This window comes from Neolamprologus multifasciatus, chromosome 16, assembly GCF_963576455.1.
Source record: "Neolamprologus multifasciatus chromosome 16, fNeoMul1.2, whole genome shotgun sequence".
NCBI lineage: Eukaryota > Metazoa > Chordata > Actinopteri > Cichliformes > Cichlidae > Neolamprologus > Neolamprologus multifasciatus.
The window spans coordinates 16,392,066-16,408,874 of record NC_140454.1 but is presented as its reverse complement, the minus strand read 5'-3'; the positions used below and the strand labels follow the sequence as shown (position 1 = coordinate 16,408,874).

General features: G+C 37.6%; 1 protein-coding gene across 1 annotated transcript; it reads right to left on the bottom strand.

Moving 5' to 3' along the window:
* Positions 1–166: 166 nt before the first annotated feature.
* Positions 167–15,486, bottom strand: LOC146500555 (uncharacterized). The gene is made up of 9 exons (XM_085134567.1): positions 14,176–15,486; positions 13,773–14,090; positions 13,597–13,687; positions 12,574–12,685; positions 8,136–8,424; positions 7,726–8,043; positions 7,551–7,641; positions 2,208–2,277; positions 167–2,117 (listed from the first exon to the last, which is right to left on the bottom strand). Exons 1-9 carry the CDS (start codon positions 14,456–14,458, stop codon positions 2,010–2,012), a joined length of 1,680 nt encoding a protein of 559 aa, XP_084990693.1. The 5' UTR covers positions 14,459–15,486; the 3' UTR covers positions 167–2,009.
* Positions 15,487–16,809: the final 1,323 nt, after the last annotated feature.

Genomic DNA, 16,809 nt, shown 5'->3' with positions numbered 1-16,809 from the left:
CACAGAAAGACCCCGGCCTGATGGTGGAATTGAACTCAGGACCTTTTTGCTGTGCGGCAACAGTGCTAACAACCGTGACACCGTGCTGCCCCATGTATAAGTGTCTTCAGTAAAAAGAATGAACTTTGTGGGTAATTCTTGATTTATGTTTAGTTAATGAAATAAAATAAATTTAAGGGTTCATGAAGTTTAATCACATAATATTTCAACATACAAATAATATAATATGTCAGTCTTAAACAGTCACTTAAAAGTTGGGAGGTTGATTTAAGGTACAGTGTGTAGCTGTAATCTCACCACTAGATGTCAGTAGATAGCAGATTGCAGTCAAATTAATTCTGTGTTTAATTCTCCTCTCATTTCAAGTACATTTAGAGGGGTAGTGTGAATGCTGCAGGCCAAATAACTATAACCGCTGTTTATGTGCAGTGATTCTAGCTGAAGGAAATATTGAAAATCCAAGAGATTATTGTGTAATCTTTTTTTTATTGGATATGCTGCAAGTCAACATCACCAAGTGTCTTGTTGACAACAACACAGCTCTGTACTCATCTGTACCACTCTTTGATGTAAAGACAAAATAAAAAATCAATACAAAAATACAAAATGTAAAAACAGAATAGCTAAACTCCAAAAATGTACATTAACATAGAAAACTTTTGTTCATTTGCTAATTATTACTAAATATATAGGGAAATTTTACTAAACAAACATGCACTACATCCACATTAATGAACAATAAAAAATATTATTATTATTATACTCAAAATTATGGCACACGTATTAAAAAGTATTTCTGTTGGGCAAATAGCAAACGTCTGCACTTTACACTTAATTATTTATGCAGTGAAACTTCTTTAAAAATGCTTAAAAGCAACAAAGAAAACAAAATAATGAATACAAATTACAACACTATTCCCTAAAATCCTGCACAGAGAGTGACCTGCATTGGTGGAGGTCTGAATTTCGTGAGTGTTTTTTGTTGGAAAATGGTTCAGAGAACTTGAAATCATGTATAAATAAATATACTTACCTATAAAGACAAAAGGCTAAAATAAAATTTGGTAGACAAAATTTGAGAGTATTAAAGATGATGATAATCTTCTGATCTCTTCTCTTGACTGAGGGAGAAACTGATCCTGATTCAGTGTCCTTATCATAATTTTTCTGCAGAGTAAAGCAATAATGACACTGACACTCACTAGTTTCCTTCATTCAGCTTAGTGTACAATCCCAGGATATGGTGAAACCCTCCATGCATGGTATGGATGGACTTGTAGCTGTCCTTGATGTCTACATTGTTGCCTTCTGCTTGTGCAGTTTGCTCAGTTCTGCTTTCCCTCTCTTTGTTACCATCTCACTACACTTCTCCAGTCCGCATGAAATCACAGTGTCATTGCTGTATATCCTAGTGGTATGGATCAGTGACTCTTGGCATACAGTTTGATGTCATCCATGTAGGTGTGGTGGCTGATGATTGCTTGATTGTGTAGTTGCTATCCCTAGCCAGCCTTGTTAATGATCTGGCTAAGGGGGTTCAGTGCAGTGGGGACAGTGCATCTCCTTGTTAAATCCCACACTTGACCACGCACTTGGCTTCAAGTTGGCCTCAAGCATTGTTCACCACATCCCCATTTAATTCCTGATGAAGGCTCTTAGGGTCCTGTTGGTCTTGTATTTCTAGGCATTCCAGGATCCATGTGTGAGTCATAGGCTTTCTTATAGTCAGTCAATAGGTTGACAGTACATAAGTTGGTGAACCTGGTCTTATACTGACAGATGAAGAAAAACACTTCTGTCAAAGTTATTAAAGCAAAGATCCTTGAGATATAAAAGCTCCTTGTATGGTGATGGATGGTTGGAACTGCTGTGCTCACAGGCAGAGTCATTTGTCTGAGCTGAAGCTGAGGGCATTATAGCCCGGGTGTCCTGCCTCTGATGGCGTTCCCTTTTAGTTTCTGCTTTGACACTGTTCATGTCTGTCAGGAACTGGAAGGTTTTTCAGTTGATCATAGATTGAAGTGATCATAGATTGAATTCAGTCTCTCCATATACTGACTCCTCTGTCTGTTGTTTTTGAAATTAGTGCTGCCACCCTGTGGTTGAGGGAGAGATGTCTATGAAGACAAAGTAAAAATAAAAATCAGTCTAGACTGTACTAAGGCAGAGACATGTGACAGTGTTAAAGATGGCAACAATCTTCTGACCTCTTCTCCTGACTGAGGAGGAATCTGATCCTGGACGGCATCCTGATTTAGTTTCATCATCATGCTTTTTCTGCAAAAAAAGAAGTGACCAATAATAAAATCTTAGAAGTCGCCCGGTGTTTCAGTAAGACAGGATGAGTAAACACTGCCTCATCATGACTAGAATAAACACAAAACATATTCTTTTTTCTCTTTCCTTCCTTTGAAAATTTTCTGATAGTGGATTATTTATAGTGAAAATTATAAATATCTGTTGCTGTTTTTTGATATTTACCAAATTAGAGGTATGAATTATGGGTGATATGTATGACACACACTTTTAATCGCACAATACAAAATCTGACAGTTCATAGCAAAGAAAAATGTGAAAATTGCCTTTGAAGGTGAATATAAACAGTTGCGTATACAGTTATTGTGTTTTTCAGTCCCATTACTCACACATCCCAGTTCTTTAAGTATTGTTATTATTGTGGCTATTGCAATAATAGGGTTGAATTTTGGAACATCCTGTTATAACGGGATATAATATTCCCAATACAAATGAAAACAGCTAAAGTAATACCACCAGTTCACAAATTACAGGCCTGTTTCTCTACTTTCACAATTTTCAGAAATACAGGAAAAAGTTTTCATTAATAGACTTGACAAATTCATTGATAAACATCAAATAATAATGGACAGTCAGTATGGTTTCAGACCAAACAGATCAACAACCACGGCACTAACTGAACTAATTGAAAATATCACTAATAATATAGTTCAAAGAAAATGCACAGTTGGAGTTTTTGTTGACCTAAAAAAAAGCTTATTATTTGATAGACAGAACAATTTGTGAAGATTGGTGAATATCAATAAGAGTGCCTGGACAGTGTTTGTGGCGCTCCACAGGGGTCAGTATTGGGACCAAAACTGATGTACAACATCTGATATATTACAGTTTGTTTTATTTACAGATGATACAAATATTTTTTGTGCTGGCGAGAATTCATGGATTTTGGAAATTGTCACACAAGAAATAATTAAACTGAAAATATGGTTTGATAGAAATAAGTTGTTGTTAAACTTGAATAAAACTACATTTATGTTATTTGGAACTTGTAAAAGAGATGCTGGAGCAAATTGTTGATAAATAATGTTGAAGTGGAGCAAGTTTCTCATACAAAATTTCTGGTTGTGATAATAGATAACAAATAGATAACCATTATGTAAAACTCAGAAAAAAGCAATCGGGATGATTACTAAAGCAGGATTTAGATACTACACTAACATTATGTTCTTAAAATTGAAAATCTTGAGGCTTATGGATCTTATAAAATAAAAAAAACAGCAAAGATTATGTACAAAGCCAGATATAATATGTTACCGGGAAATGTACAAAGGATGTTTTTTTGACAGAGAAGAGGACTATGATTTGAGGGGAAAATTTAATTTGAAGACTCACAGACACAGACAAGAGTTAAAACCTTTTGTATTACCATTTGTGGAGTAAAACTGTGAAACAGTTTTCCTGTGGGTCTACAGCAATGTTCAAGCATTAGTCCGTTCACAAAGATGTTTTGAAACGTGCTTTTGGAAGAATATAAAACTGATAAAGCTGATGAAGATATTATATATAACTATGCTAAATTGTATCTGAATTATATCTCTCACTGTAGCTATGGTTATACATGTCCTTCAGCCTGTCTTTATTGTGTGGGGTTAGTGATGAGGGGAAGTTGGGGTAACACAGAATATGTTGATTCAATAGAGTGTTGAGCGTGGGGTAGGGATTAATAAGTATGTACATACTTCCTCCTACTGCATTTTGGACTTACAGTGGTATGCAAAAGTTTGGGCACCCTTGATAATTTTCATAATTTTCCTTCGTAAATCACTGGCTATTTGGATCAGCAATTTCATTTAAATATATCATATAGCAGATGAACACAATGATATTTTAGAAGTGAAATGAAATTTATAGGATTTACAGAAATGTTGCAATAGTTATGTAGGCAGGTGCATAAATGTGGCCACCCCAACAGAAAAATTACATCTATATTTAGAATAGAATAGCTTTTTATTGTCACTGTTACAAGAACAATGAAAGTCAGTTTGGCATCTCTCCATGTGTGTGAAGTACACAGTAGCTTAAGTATTAAGTAAGTAGATGTTCCTTTTACAGAAATAACAGCTTCTAAACACTTCCTATAGCTTCCAATGAGAGTCTGGATTCTGGCTGAAGGGATTTTGGACCTTTCGTCTTTACGAAACATCTCCAGTTCACTCAGGTTTGATGGTTTCTGAGCATGGACAGTCCGCTTTAGGTCACACCATAGATTTTCAATAATATTCCGGTCTGCGGACTGAGATGGCCATTCCAGAATGTTGTACTTGATCCTCTGCCTGAACGTCTTAGTAGATTTTCAAGAACCTGCTGATACTGACTGGAATGCAACCCTCAACTTTAACAAGATTCCCAGTACCTGCACTTCAGCCCCACAGCATGATGGAACCGCCACCACATTTTACTGTGGGTAGCAAGTGTTTCTCTAGGAATGCTGTGTTCTGTTTCCACCATGCATACCGCCTCTTGTTATGTCCAAATAACTCAATTTTAGTTTTATCAGTCCACAGCCCCTTATTCCAAAATGAAGCTGGCTTGTCCAAATGTGCTTTAGCATACCTCAAGTGACTCTGTTTGTGGCAAGTGTGCAGAACAGGCTTCCTCTGCATTACTCTCCCATACAGCATCTCCTTCTCCAAAATGCACTGAATAATTAAACAATGCACAGTGACACCATCTGAAGCAAGATGATGTTGTAGGTCTTTGGAGCTGGTCTGTGGGTTGACTCTCACGATCCTTCGCCTCTACTTATCTAAGATTTTTCTTGACCTGTCATTTCCAGCCTTAACTAGAACTGTGCCTGTGGTCTTCCATTTCCTCAATATGTTCCTCATAGTGGAAACTGACAGCTGAAATCTCTGAGATAGCTTTTTGTATACTTCCCCTAAACCATGATGTTGAGCAGTCTTTGTTTTCAGGTCATTTGAGAGTTGTTTTTAGGCTCCCATGTAGCCACTCTTCAGAGAAGACGCAAAGAGGAGAAAAACTTGCAATTGGCCACCTTACATACGCTTTCTCATGACTGGATTCACCTGTGTATGTAGGTCAAGGGCCAATGAGCTTACCAAACAAATTTTATGTTCCAATAATTAGTGCTAAATGTATTGAAATCAATAAAACATCAAGGGTGGCCAAATTTATGCTCCAGCCTAATTTAGTTTAAGTAACTATTGCACACTTTCTCTAAATCCTGTAAAATTCATTTCGCTTCTTAAATGTCTAGATAAATAGATAGATAGATAGTACTTTTTCCCCATTTTTAAATGGAACTACATTGTGCGTATGCTATATTTGAAAAAAATAATATAATGCCTGTGCTTTTTGAAACTATTGTGTAAATGTCAATTAGTGAAGGACTGAATATTAAAACTCAAAACTTTAATGCTAAACAAAATGTCTATTAGCACAAACGGTAAATTAAATGCTGTTTTAGATTTTTAAGTGCATTGTTTGTAACGCTGACTTTTGTGTTGCAGTATTTGAACGGTGTAATTTATTTCATTTTAAAACAACCTGCTCAGTATTGTTTCGATCCCGTTTGTCCACCAAAACATTCATAAACAGAATAATTCAGCTTGTTCTGCCACCTCAGTCCTCAATCTGATACAGATCTGAGGAGGTTTTAAGGTTGAATATCTGAGGTTCTTGATTGAGTTCTCAAGATGTTCTTCAGAGCAGCCTGTGAATCAGGAGAGTGGGCAGTCTACTAATTCACAGGTTTATTGTTTCATCTAGAGTTCCCTCAGTCCACATGTGAAGTTGTCTTTGAGCAAAATACTGAACTCCAAATTACTGTGCGTGCATCAATAATCGCAAATAATATTAGATTTTTAAGCATAGTATACACGAGTGTGAATGCAGTTTGTTGTATAGGTATGCAGTAAAATTGAGGTCACTGCCACTGAAGTATGAAACCATTGTGCATTTTTAGTGTGTTTATTTTCTGTTCCTGTTTTATTTTGTACTCCTCATTGGCTCTCATTTTTGATCGTTCACTTCCTGTATTCCTGTATTACCCCACCCATGTGAAACTCTACATGAATGGAAGGACTCAAAGATTGTATTCCCCAAACAGAGACAACATACACATGAGACCCCATATAACCTCTGGGATCAAGACCTAACCCTAACCCACTATGCAAAGTGATATTGGTGTCACGTCTTTCATATGTCATTTTTGGACGTCAAATTTTGATACACACTGAAGGGGTTGTTTTGTAATGTCTGATGTTGATGTCCGTAGGCCCGCCATGTACAGGCGATTTATAGTCCAAATGTGGTCGTTGTGGACAGATGTTATTTTTATACTGCTTCTGTAGTCCCATGTTTCCAGAGGGTGGAGGGCATGTTTCCTACAGGCTAGGAAGTTATTGGAAAATGATCTAGAAAAGTATAACACTTTCTGAAATGGGATTGATCATAACAGTTATGTATGAAGGAATGCAGAGAGATTAGCGGACATCTCCAAGATGACGCAAGCTCTTGAGCTAAAACAAAAGTGCACGTCTATAAAACATCCAGTGTTTAGTGGGACGACGTCTTCTTTGTTATTTTAATGGGTTTTTTCCAAATGTATGATGAATCTGTACAGAATGAGTTCAGCTTGCATTCTTTTGTAGTTGTAGGATGTAAATGTACATGTTGGCGAAGGGTTGCCTCAGAGAAAAGTGGATGACAGCTTTGACTCTAACCACTTTTAGCCAGTTCTTTACTACTGTCATTGTCACTTTTTGCCCTGTTGTATATAACAATAGCCCCCCTGCAAGAAAGCACAGCGGGCTGATTCACAACTTTAAATTCAGAGCAGGTTTGCAGTGCTTACAGAAGTAGTGAAAAAAAGTCTGAGCTCTTTCATCCTTGAAGTTTTCAAAGATAGATAATAATGCATCATCTTATTAAATAAAAAGTTGCATTTAGCAATGAAAAAGATCTGAGCTCTGTGCAATGAGGCACTGAGCCTGTGATCACTAATGTAATGATTTGCTTTAAAAACATCATAGAAATATGACAATATTAATCATCACGTCTATGAACGCAGTGGTATAAGCCACAATATCACATTTCCATTTCCCTCTTTACTTATTTAAAACAAACTTTAAACATTTTCAGTGTAGGCAGATAAAATAGAAAATAGTGTTTATAATCCAATCAGTCTTACATGTACTGAGAACAATTCTACAGACAAACAAAAAATAATCACATTCATGCATTCATTATGAAGATAAAAAGGTTTTACTCACCTGTAGAGGAAGACAGCCAGTGTGATGCAACACAGAAGGAATCCAATTGCAGGTGGGAGTATGTATAGAAAATACTTTGATGAAGTGGATTCTGTATCAAATCAGCAGTGAATTAATTTAAAATGCTTGGTTGACCTTTGCTAGAATTGACTGGATCTGCTTTTTGTCTACCTACCTTTGGGGTTCTCAGACACAGTTAAACTCCATGTAATGCTGTGTAGGCCACATCTGTCTGTTATGTTACACATATAAAGTCCTTCATCTTCAGGTTGAGCACTAAAAATAATGAGCTTTGTAGGAAACTCATTGTTTATGTTCAGTCTATGAAATGAGAAATTTGAATAGGTGCGATTCAATGCAATGGAAAATTTAAAAACAGATCTGTTTTTGGTCCAGGTGATCAGTGTTGCATTTGTCTTGGATATGTTGCAAGTCAGCATCACTGAGTCTCCTTGGGACACCAGCACAGCTCTGTGGTCGTCTTTAACGATCTCTATAGATTAAAGGAGACAATCATTCAATATAAAATTCTATCTGCACTTCATCTGTAAAAAAGTGAATCTCAAACACAAATGTGCTCTTTACCTGCAAAGACATCCCACATCACTAACAGCTGAATGCAAAGCAGTGCTGCTCGGTTTATAGTGAACATCGTGATCATCAGACAGAGAGAGAAACAGACCTGAACTTTACTGCCAACTGTATTGACATCTGAGGAGGAGCCGCAAAAAAAGGAAGTGGTTACTTGCTGTAGAGTTGAGCTCTGAACTAATGTATGTGAATGTATCACCATTTGTTGAAGCGATAATTTACATTTAAGTAATGTATGCAATGATTCAGAATTGTCACAACTGAAGTATATTTCTTCCAGAAACTGAACACAATTATATTGCAATTAATTTCCTCTTGTAATTTAGTCACTCATGTCATAAATGGAAAATATAAGCTGCACCTGAGTAAAGAAGCATTTTTCAACTATTAAAACCACATCTGCATTGTTAATCAGATAAAAACTGGGACCTGCAATGATTTTCTTGCATTGCTCAGTTTGTGACACAACTGTGATTGTTCTGCTTTATGAATCTGAAGTAGAACAATTAACAACAGCAGGTCATTTTTATAGAAGACATTAGATATGTCATAATCAATAGTTCACTGTCACGTGACTCAATAGAGAATTATTATTAACATTAATATGTTGTCTATTAACAGACATGTATAAATATTCATTAGCAGCTGACTGATGACATTTCATCTCAGGACTGTGTGATTTTAAACAAACTGTTCTTGTGTAGTGACTTCCTGACTTTCTGCTTTTGCTGTGTTGCACGTGTTCTGGTGAAAATGTGAATGTTTTGAGAGCTAAATAACTAAACTTTATCAGGACCTTTCAGGCTCTAACTGATAATGTCAACGATAATGTCTAAAAGGATCTGCTTAAACATCATAGACTGAATTCAACCTGCCACCTCACTGGTGTGTTTGTTATTTTATTACAACAAGCAGTGCCACCCTGTGGTTGAGAGAGTTTCTGCCTATAACATGACAAACATCTTCTGTTCTCTTCTCCTGACTGAGAGGGAAACTGATCCTGGACTGGATCCTGCTTCAGTGTCCTCATCATAATTCTTTCTGCAGAATAAAAGCAGCAACCAATAATAATATCTTAGCACTTTCCAGGTGTTTCAGATACCTGAATATATGAGATAAGATTAGTAACACTGCCTTATAGTGACTAGTATAAACACAAGAGATTCTTTTTTCTGTCCTTCACTGTGAGGATTTGCTGATAACGAGGATTTTTATGGTGCACGGGTTCTGGTGAGAATGTGAATGTTTTCAGAGCACAATAGCTAAACCGTAGCAACACCTTTCAGGTGTTAAATGTAGAGTGTAAAACCACAGTTGCAAGAGTCAAACCCACCTCCTCTTGCTGTGTATAATGCTCCCATTAAGCTTTGTTTGCTAACTGAATTAAAAACTGTTTCATTAGAAACCCTGGTTATGTCAGTGACATAAGTCTCTTTACACAATCACACAAGCACACATATTGTCCCACTATTGACACTCTGGTTACCACCTCAAACCTTTTTGTTTTTATGGTTTTTGTATGTTGTTGGGTTTTTTTTGGTAATGCATTTGAGTTATGCAGAAGAGCATCTCTGAGCACATGATATGTCAAACTTTGAAGTAGATGGGCTACAGATCACACCAGTTGTCACTCCTGTTAACTAATAACAGGAAACTGAGGCAACAGTTAGTACTGGCTCACCACAGTTAGGCATCCAAAGATTGGTGAAATGTTTCCTGATGAGTCTCTATTGCTGTTATATCCAAATGGTGGGTATAACATGGTGGATCCATGCTGCCTTTATCAGCAGTTGGCTGAGGAAGGCATATATATATATATATATATATATATATAGTCAGTTAACTTAAAATCTCTTTTTCTTTTACTACATCTTGTTAATATTTTACTCTTTACTATTTTTCTATATATCCATCCATCCATCCATTCGCTTCCGCTTATCCTTTTCAGGGTCGCGGAGGGCGCTGGAGCCTATCCCAGCTGTCATAGGGCAACATTTTTCTATATATTTTTTTTTTTTTTTTTTTTTTCTACTGTACCATTCTGCTGAGTGACTGTCTTCTGCTCGTCAAATACATTTCATTGCGATGTTCACCCTGTGCTAACTTGCATATGACAAATAAAAGTGAAACTGTCTGTTGACCAGAGCACTTTTAGGATGTGGTAGGATGGTAAAGTCACATGAAGGAGCTTACAAATCCGCACAAATATGCTATCATGTTCAACCAAAAGCCCATCACCCCTGTTGCCATGAAGAATTAGATTAGCTCTGAAATAAAAATTACCATCTAATCTGATACTAACAAGGTGTACCTAATAAAGTGGCCAGTTAATAAAGTGGTCAGTTAAGTTGTATATTCTCAATAAAATTGAGGTTTTCTAGATTTTCAAAATAATGCTAAACACTGTATATGTGTTTGAATGCAATTGTGTGTGTGTGTGTGTGTGTGTGTGTGTGTGTGTGTGTGTGTGTGTGTGTGTGTGTGTGTGTGTGTGTGTGTGTGTGTGTGTGTGTAACACTCTTTAAAGTATGATTTCCATCTTTGTGGCCTTGCTGTGGAAAATGACACCTTATCGTGCACTCTGCTCTACTGCAGGTTTAAAGTGAGGAAAGAAAATGTTTTTAAAAAATAAAAACCTTATATGTTCAATGAAAATGGTGTTAGATAATGCAAAACCTAATAAATAACTGAACCTGTTTGAAAAGTCTAATCAGATCCCAAAATGACTCATTAATTAGGAAACTATGTGTTATGAGTAACAGCCTGCCTGACATACAAAAATGACTTTTGTCTATCCACCACACATGCAGAACAAGGGTCTAGCAGTACAGAAGGTGCTTCTCGTTTCCTTTATTTCTGCCCACACACAGGGTCTCTCAAGCTTAACTGCAAAGAAACAGTACAAACAGGAAATTCACACTTTTCAAAGGTGTTGGAGAAAAACACTATCAGTATATTTTAGTTATTATAGCCTCATTGTGAATCACAGGTATGCTAAATATAAACATGTCATTTTTCTTCTACTAGGTGTTGTAATCGATTCCAATTAATGTTCGTTTTATTAATAGATCACAGTGTTAGTTATTATTCTCAGAAACAAGTCCACTACAGCATCAGGTACACTAAAGACAGAGGAAGTTCTTTAATCGTATTGTGTGGCTGCAGACCGAGCTCTAATCACCTTTCTCCTACCTCACAGGCAAAGCACAGTGTGCACCGGGTGCTTTCAATGAAAACAAATTCTGTTACTAAACTCGGAAAATGTGCATCAAAAACTTGTGCTGCACCTGTGAGGACATGGTAGACAGTTAAGAATGAATTAAAGAGAATGTCCGATTGATCTGGATCAAACATGATTACAGACAGACAAAGTGAAGCTTCACTTCTACGTGTGCTTGTAAAGGTGATGCGAAGAACAGGAAGTGGTTACTTGCAGGGGACAAAAAAGCAGTTCATTTAACGATGCATGAAGTTTAAGCACATGACAAATTAAATCATAATCAATATAATATTTAAACAATAATTCAATATAAACTAGTTATAAACAAAAAATTGTGTAATATGTAACTATTACAAGAAGTGTTCCGAGAGCACAAACCTCCGCCAAGGGAGTTTTTACATTTAAGGAGATGATGAGATTTTATGAAAGTTTGACCCTATTTCACTCATATCCTTTATATATTGTCAACACAACCAATGGTAGCAATAAACAAAGTTTTAAACAGCTCCGTATTACACTTGTAAGAATCATCATTAAGTTGACCTCGAAGGCCTCAGTGGACATAATCAAAATGTTAAAGGATCGTTAACATGACCCCACTCTGCAAGGTTTTATCAGAACACACACACACACACGTGCACACACACACACGCACACTAATGCTAAAAAAAAATACACAATCACCCTCTAACAAGCTTATAATGAAGACCTAGATGGAAAAAACATTAACGAGCTTGAGCTGAGAATACATTATTGTCTGTGAAACGTGAAAACTTTAAGGAAAATTCTTGAACATTTAAGTTACACTTGGAGTCGACTTGTTCTGATTCACAGTTTCATGTCATCCCTATTTATTTGGTAGACCTGCAGTTCATCCTGTCTCTGAAACAACATGTTTAGTTCCCTTCTCGTCTTCTTTAATACAAACCTTCTTCTAATTGGCTGCTTCGTGTAAGCAGAGGGATTTGTTCTATTGGCTATAGTAGCACTGTTGTCCTCCCTCTGATGTTGCTCCCTTAAAATCCCCTTCTTTAAAACTTTTTGTGTGGATTGTTGATCTGCTTAGACATTATCATAGATTGTATTCACCCTCTCCATATATTGACGCCTCTGCTTTTTATTTTTTACAACAAACAGCGCCACCCTGTGGTTGAGGAAGAACTGCTTACAAAGACAAAAAGAGAAAAATAAAAATCAGTGGAGGTTCTAAGATAGAAAATAAAGGCAGAGACATGTGAGTGACCATCTTCTGACCTCTTCTCCTGACTGGGGAGGAAAATGATCCTGGACTGGATCCTGATTCAGTGTCTTCATCACAATTTTTCTGCAGAGAAAAAGCAATAATGAAACACCTCACACTGGGTTAGGAAAGGCAATGCACATCCTACAGTAAGAAACACAAAGCATGCAATAAACAAAACATTTGCCAATGTGAGAAATTAAGTAATAATTTTTTAACATCATAAATCTGATAAATACTGTTCAATCACAACATTAAAACTATCTGCCCAGTATAGCTCACCCCTTGTGCCACCAAAATGTCTATAAGCAGGACAAATGTGCGTGCTCTAGCACCTCTGTTATGACAACAGATTAATGTATTTCTTGTGTTCTCAAGATTTTCTTTAGCTGTGGCTCAGGTAGGTGCAGGTATTAATTTCCATGTTATTTGTTTAGTCCTGAGTTCCCTGAATGTCCACATCAGGTCATCATGCACAAAATACCAAAAGCTAAACGGGCCTACAAGCCTCCCTTGGATGGAGTATATCAGATTTTTTAAAAGCATAAATGTGTCTGAATGCAGTTTGTTGTATGGAAATGCTTGATTGCTTGATGCATGATTCTGAACCTATGGATTCTGAACTCTTTCAGTCTCTGCTCCATAGAAAGATACATCATCAAAAGGCTCTGATGGCCGATTTAGTTAATGAACACCAAACTACTAGCACCACAAACTACACTCCAGTTCTGTCTTTTATCTAATACGGTGCAACCTTCAAATATATTTCAAAAGCTGAACATATAACTGAGACTAAACGGTCTGGTCAACATAAAAAAAATGATCATTTCTAATTTGGTGTAAAGTGGGAAAAAAAGACAAAATGTTACAAAGCGTGTGAGATTATTGATCGAATCAGTCTAACCAGTCTTAAGCAGTACTGATTATTCAGAACTATCCTCGATTACATTCATGTATTCATGCTTACAATTAAGTAGTTAAAAGCTTTTACTCACCCACAGATAAAGACAGCTAGTGTGATGCCACATAGAATGATTCCAATTGCGGATGGGAGTATGTATAGAAAATACTTTGATGAAGCGGAATCTGTATAAAATCAGCAGTAAATTAATTTCAAGTGCTTGTTTGACCTTTACTAGAAGTGATTAGCTCTGTGTTTTGTCCTACCTACCTTTGGGGTTCTCAGACACAGTTAAACTCCATGTAATGCTGTATATGCCACTTCTGTCTGTTATGCTACATGTATAAAGTCCTTGATCTTCAGGCTGAGCACTAAAAATAATGAGGTCTGTAGGAAACTCATGATTTATTTTCAGTCTATGAAAAGAGAAATTTGAATGGGTGCGATTCAGCACATTGGAATATTGAAAAACACATCTGCTGTTGGTCCAGGAGATTAGGGTCACATTATTCTGTCTTATATTGCAGGTCAGCGTCACTGAGTCTCCTCTGGACACCAAAAAAGCTCTGCAGTCGTCTTTAGTGATTCCTATAGTTTAAAGGAGTTAATCAATTAATATAGTCATCGGTAATGACAAATTTCGATAACAGGATGAACATAAATATGTCTGTACCTGCAAAGACATGCCACATTACTAATAGTGGAATGAGAAGTGCTGCTTGGTTCAGTCTAAACATCAAGACCATCAGACTGAGAGAGAAAGAGAACTGAACTTCACGATCAGCTATATTTGTATCTGAGAAGAAGCAGCAGGGGGAAAAAAGGAAGCGGTTAGTTACTGTATTGCTAAGAACTGCCTGCATACTTTTTCCACATGAGACCAGGTACGAGGAGGAACGCAGGACCCCTGCACCAACGTCAGGTCTTACAGTGGGTCCAAGGATTTCATCCTTCATACGTAATGGCAGTCAGGGTGTCACTGTCTAGCCTGTATAGGTCTGTGCTTCCCATCCATGGACATGCCTCCCTAGACCATCACTGACCCACCACCAAACCGGTGATGCTCCACAGCTTCACCAGACCCTTTCATGTCTGTAACACGTCCTTGGGATCATCCTGCTCTAATCTGTGGAAAGCACAGGGCACCACTGGTGGATCTACCAACTCTGGTATTCTATGGCAAATGCCAGTCAGACTCCACAATACCAGGCAGTGAGCACAAGGCCTGTTAGAGGATGCCAGCCCCTCAGGCCACACTCATGAAGCTTCTGATTGTTCAGCCAGAGACATTCACACCAATGGTCTGGAGGTCATTTTGTAGGGATCCTGCAGTGCTTGGTGCTCTTTATGTTTAGTTATGTTATTTTATTTTTTTGAGGAGTCTATATAATGATTTCCTTCAGCAACAAATTGTAACAATTAAATTGAGTATAATTATAATTAAGTGTTCTCCCTTAGTTTTCCCTTCACTAAATAAATATATCTGTGTGGGAGATGCTCCAAATGTTATATTATATAAACTATCAAGCTAATGAAAGTTTAAACTAAGTACAAGTTTAATATTGGTCTTGAGGTTCTAAACGCACACGTCATGTGTGGCATAATTCTGATGGAAGAAATTATGACAACCGTGTCAAGCATGTGTAATTTCCTTCTTTGCAGCTTTGATGTGTGAAATGAGATATTATAGTAAACTTCGCTCTACTGCAGACTGAAAGTAAGCAAGGGGAAGTTCAGGACAATCAGGTTTAGATAGATCACATACTGATCCATTAATAAATGAACAATTTTGAGTACTTTTAACTTTTCCATTCCAGCAAATGCAATGTAGATGAAGAGTTTAGCATCACTACCCAAGAAGCTTTTCAATTCCTTTATGTCTGCCCGGTCTTACAACTTTAACTACAAAGAAAGCACATGAACAGGACACAGTGTGTGTGTGTGTGTGTGTGTGTGTGTGTGTGTGTGTGTGTGTGTGTGTGTAATTAAACAAGTATTATTGCTTTGTAGGCAGTACATGACTGATGGCATACTCGTTGCTTGGTTGCACGCATGCCCTCCAGTTTGTGCTATACTGCGCACTGCGCGTTCTTCCCGCACTACTTTATTTGTGTACATGCTGGGCCTGTTTCGCCAAAATGCTGTGTTAATGATTGCAGCCTATGGTTAACAGCTGTCAACCAGAGCACCCAGTCATATGCGCCAAAGTGAGAGCAGGTTCAGCTTAAAAACAGGAAAATATATATATGCAACTGATTTATTGTCATCTAATTTTGTTTCATTAGGTTAAGCAAACCATCCCTAAACTATTCATCATTGAACCATGATTAGTAGTGATGACCTGTTTTGCATTGTTTATTCCTCCCCCCTTTCTCTCTCATATTTGCAACTGTGAAAAAAGGTTGCCCTGCAGTGAAATAGGACCCCCCCGACACATAGATATCTGCTACAGGAAGCCTTTAACCCAGACGTTCCCAAAGTGTGGGGCCCGCCCCCTAGGGGGGGCGCAGAGCCATTGCAGGGGGGGCGCAGCATGAAAAGGGAAACAAAAAACAAAAAACAACGCTTGGACACTGCTAGCACGGGCGCCCACACAAACGCGAAGCAGGAGATGAAGCATCCCTGAATATGTTTCCAAACCAACTTCATTCTAAGCCAAAGACTAGAAAATATGGTGAAGCATATCTTCCCTTTGGCTTCACCTGCACAAGTGCCGAGGTAGGTCTCCCTGCAGGATTGGTTTTCCCTTCGTTGGGAACAGCGCTGGGCTGTTTAAATCACGGACAAACAGTATCCCACATTCTTGATTTGTAGTTCACAAACACTTGTTGTAATGACTACTCCTGACATTTTGGAGATGTTAGCTCTTTATACAGTAAAGTTACAGTGGGATACAAATAACATCAGGCTGATCCTGCCATGATTTGTTCCCCCGGTTCAAATCACATCCAACAGTTGTTTATGTTTTTGAACCAGGGGCGATTTTAGCCCAGTTTTGGAGGTGCTTCAGCACCCCCAAAATGAATCAAAGCACCCCCAAAGATGTCTTACTTTTTTTGAAAATATTTGCTGTTTGTGGGACACACTACTAAAAGTATAAAAAGCATACAGTACTTAATTGAGATGGAAAATTTTAACAACAAAAGTATAGATAACCCCTTCCCCCTCCCAAAATGGTTTGTTCCAGCTCGGCTCTCTCCTACTTGCTTTAGCGCTGTTGCTGCCAGAGCGATGGTGGCTGAGACGCAGCGGAGCAGAGGTGGAAGTGCCTGGCTTAAAACAGGACATATTAGCTGCATTTAACTTT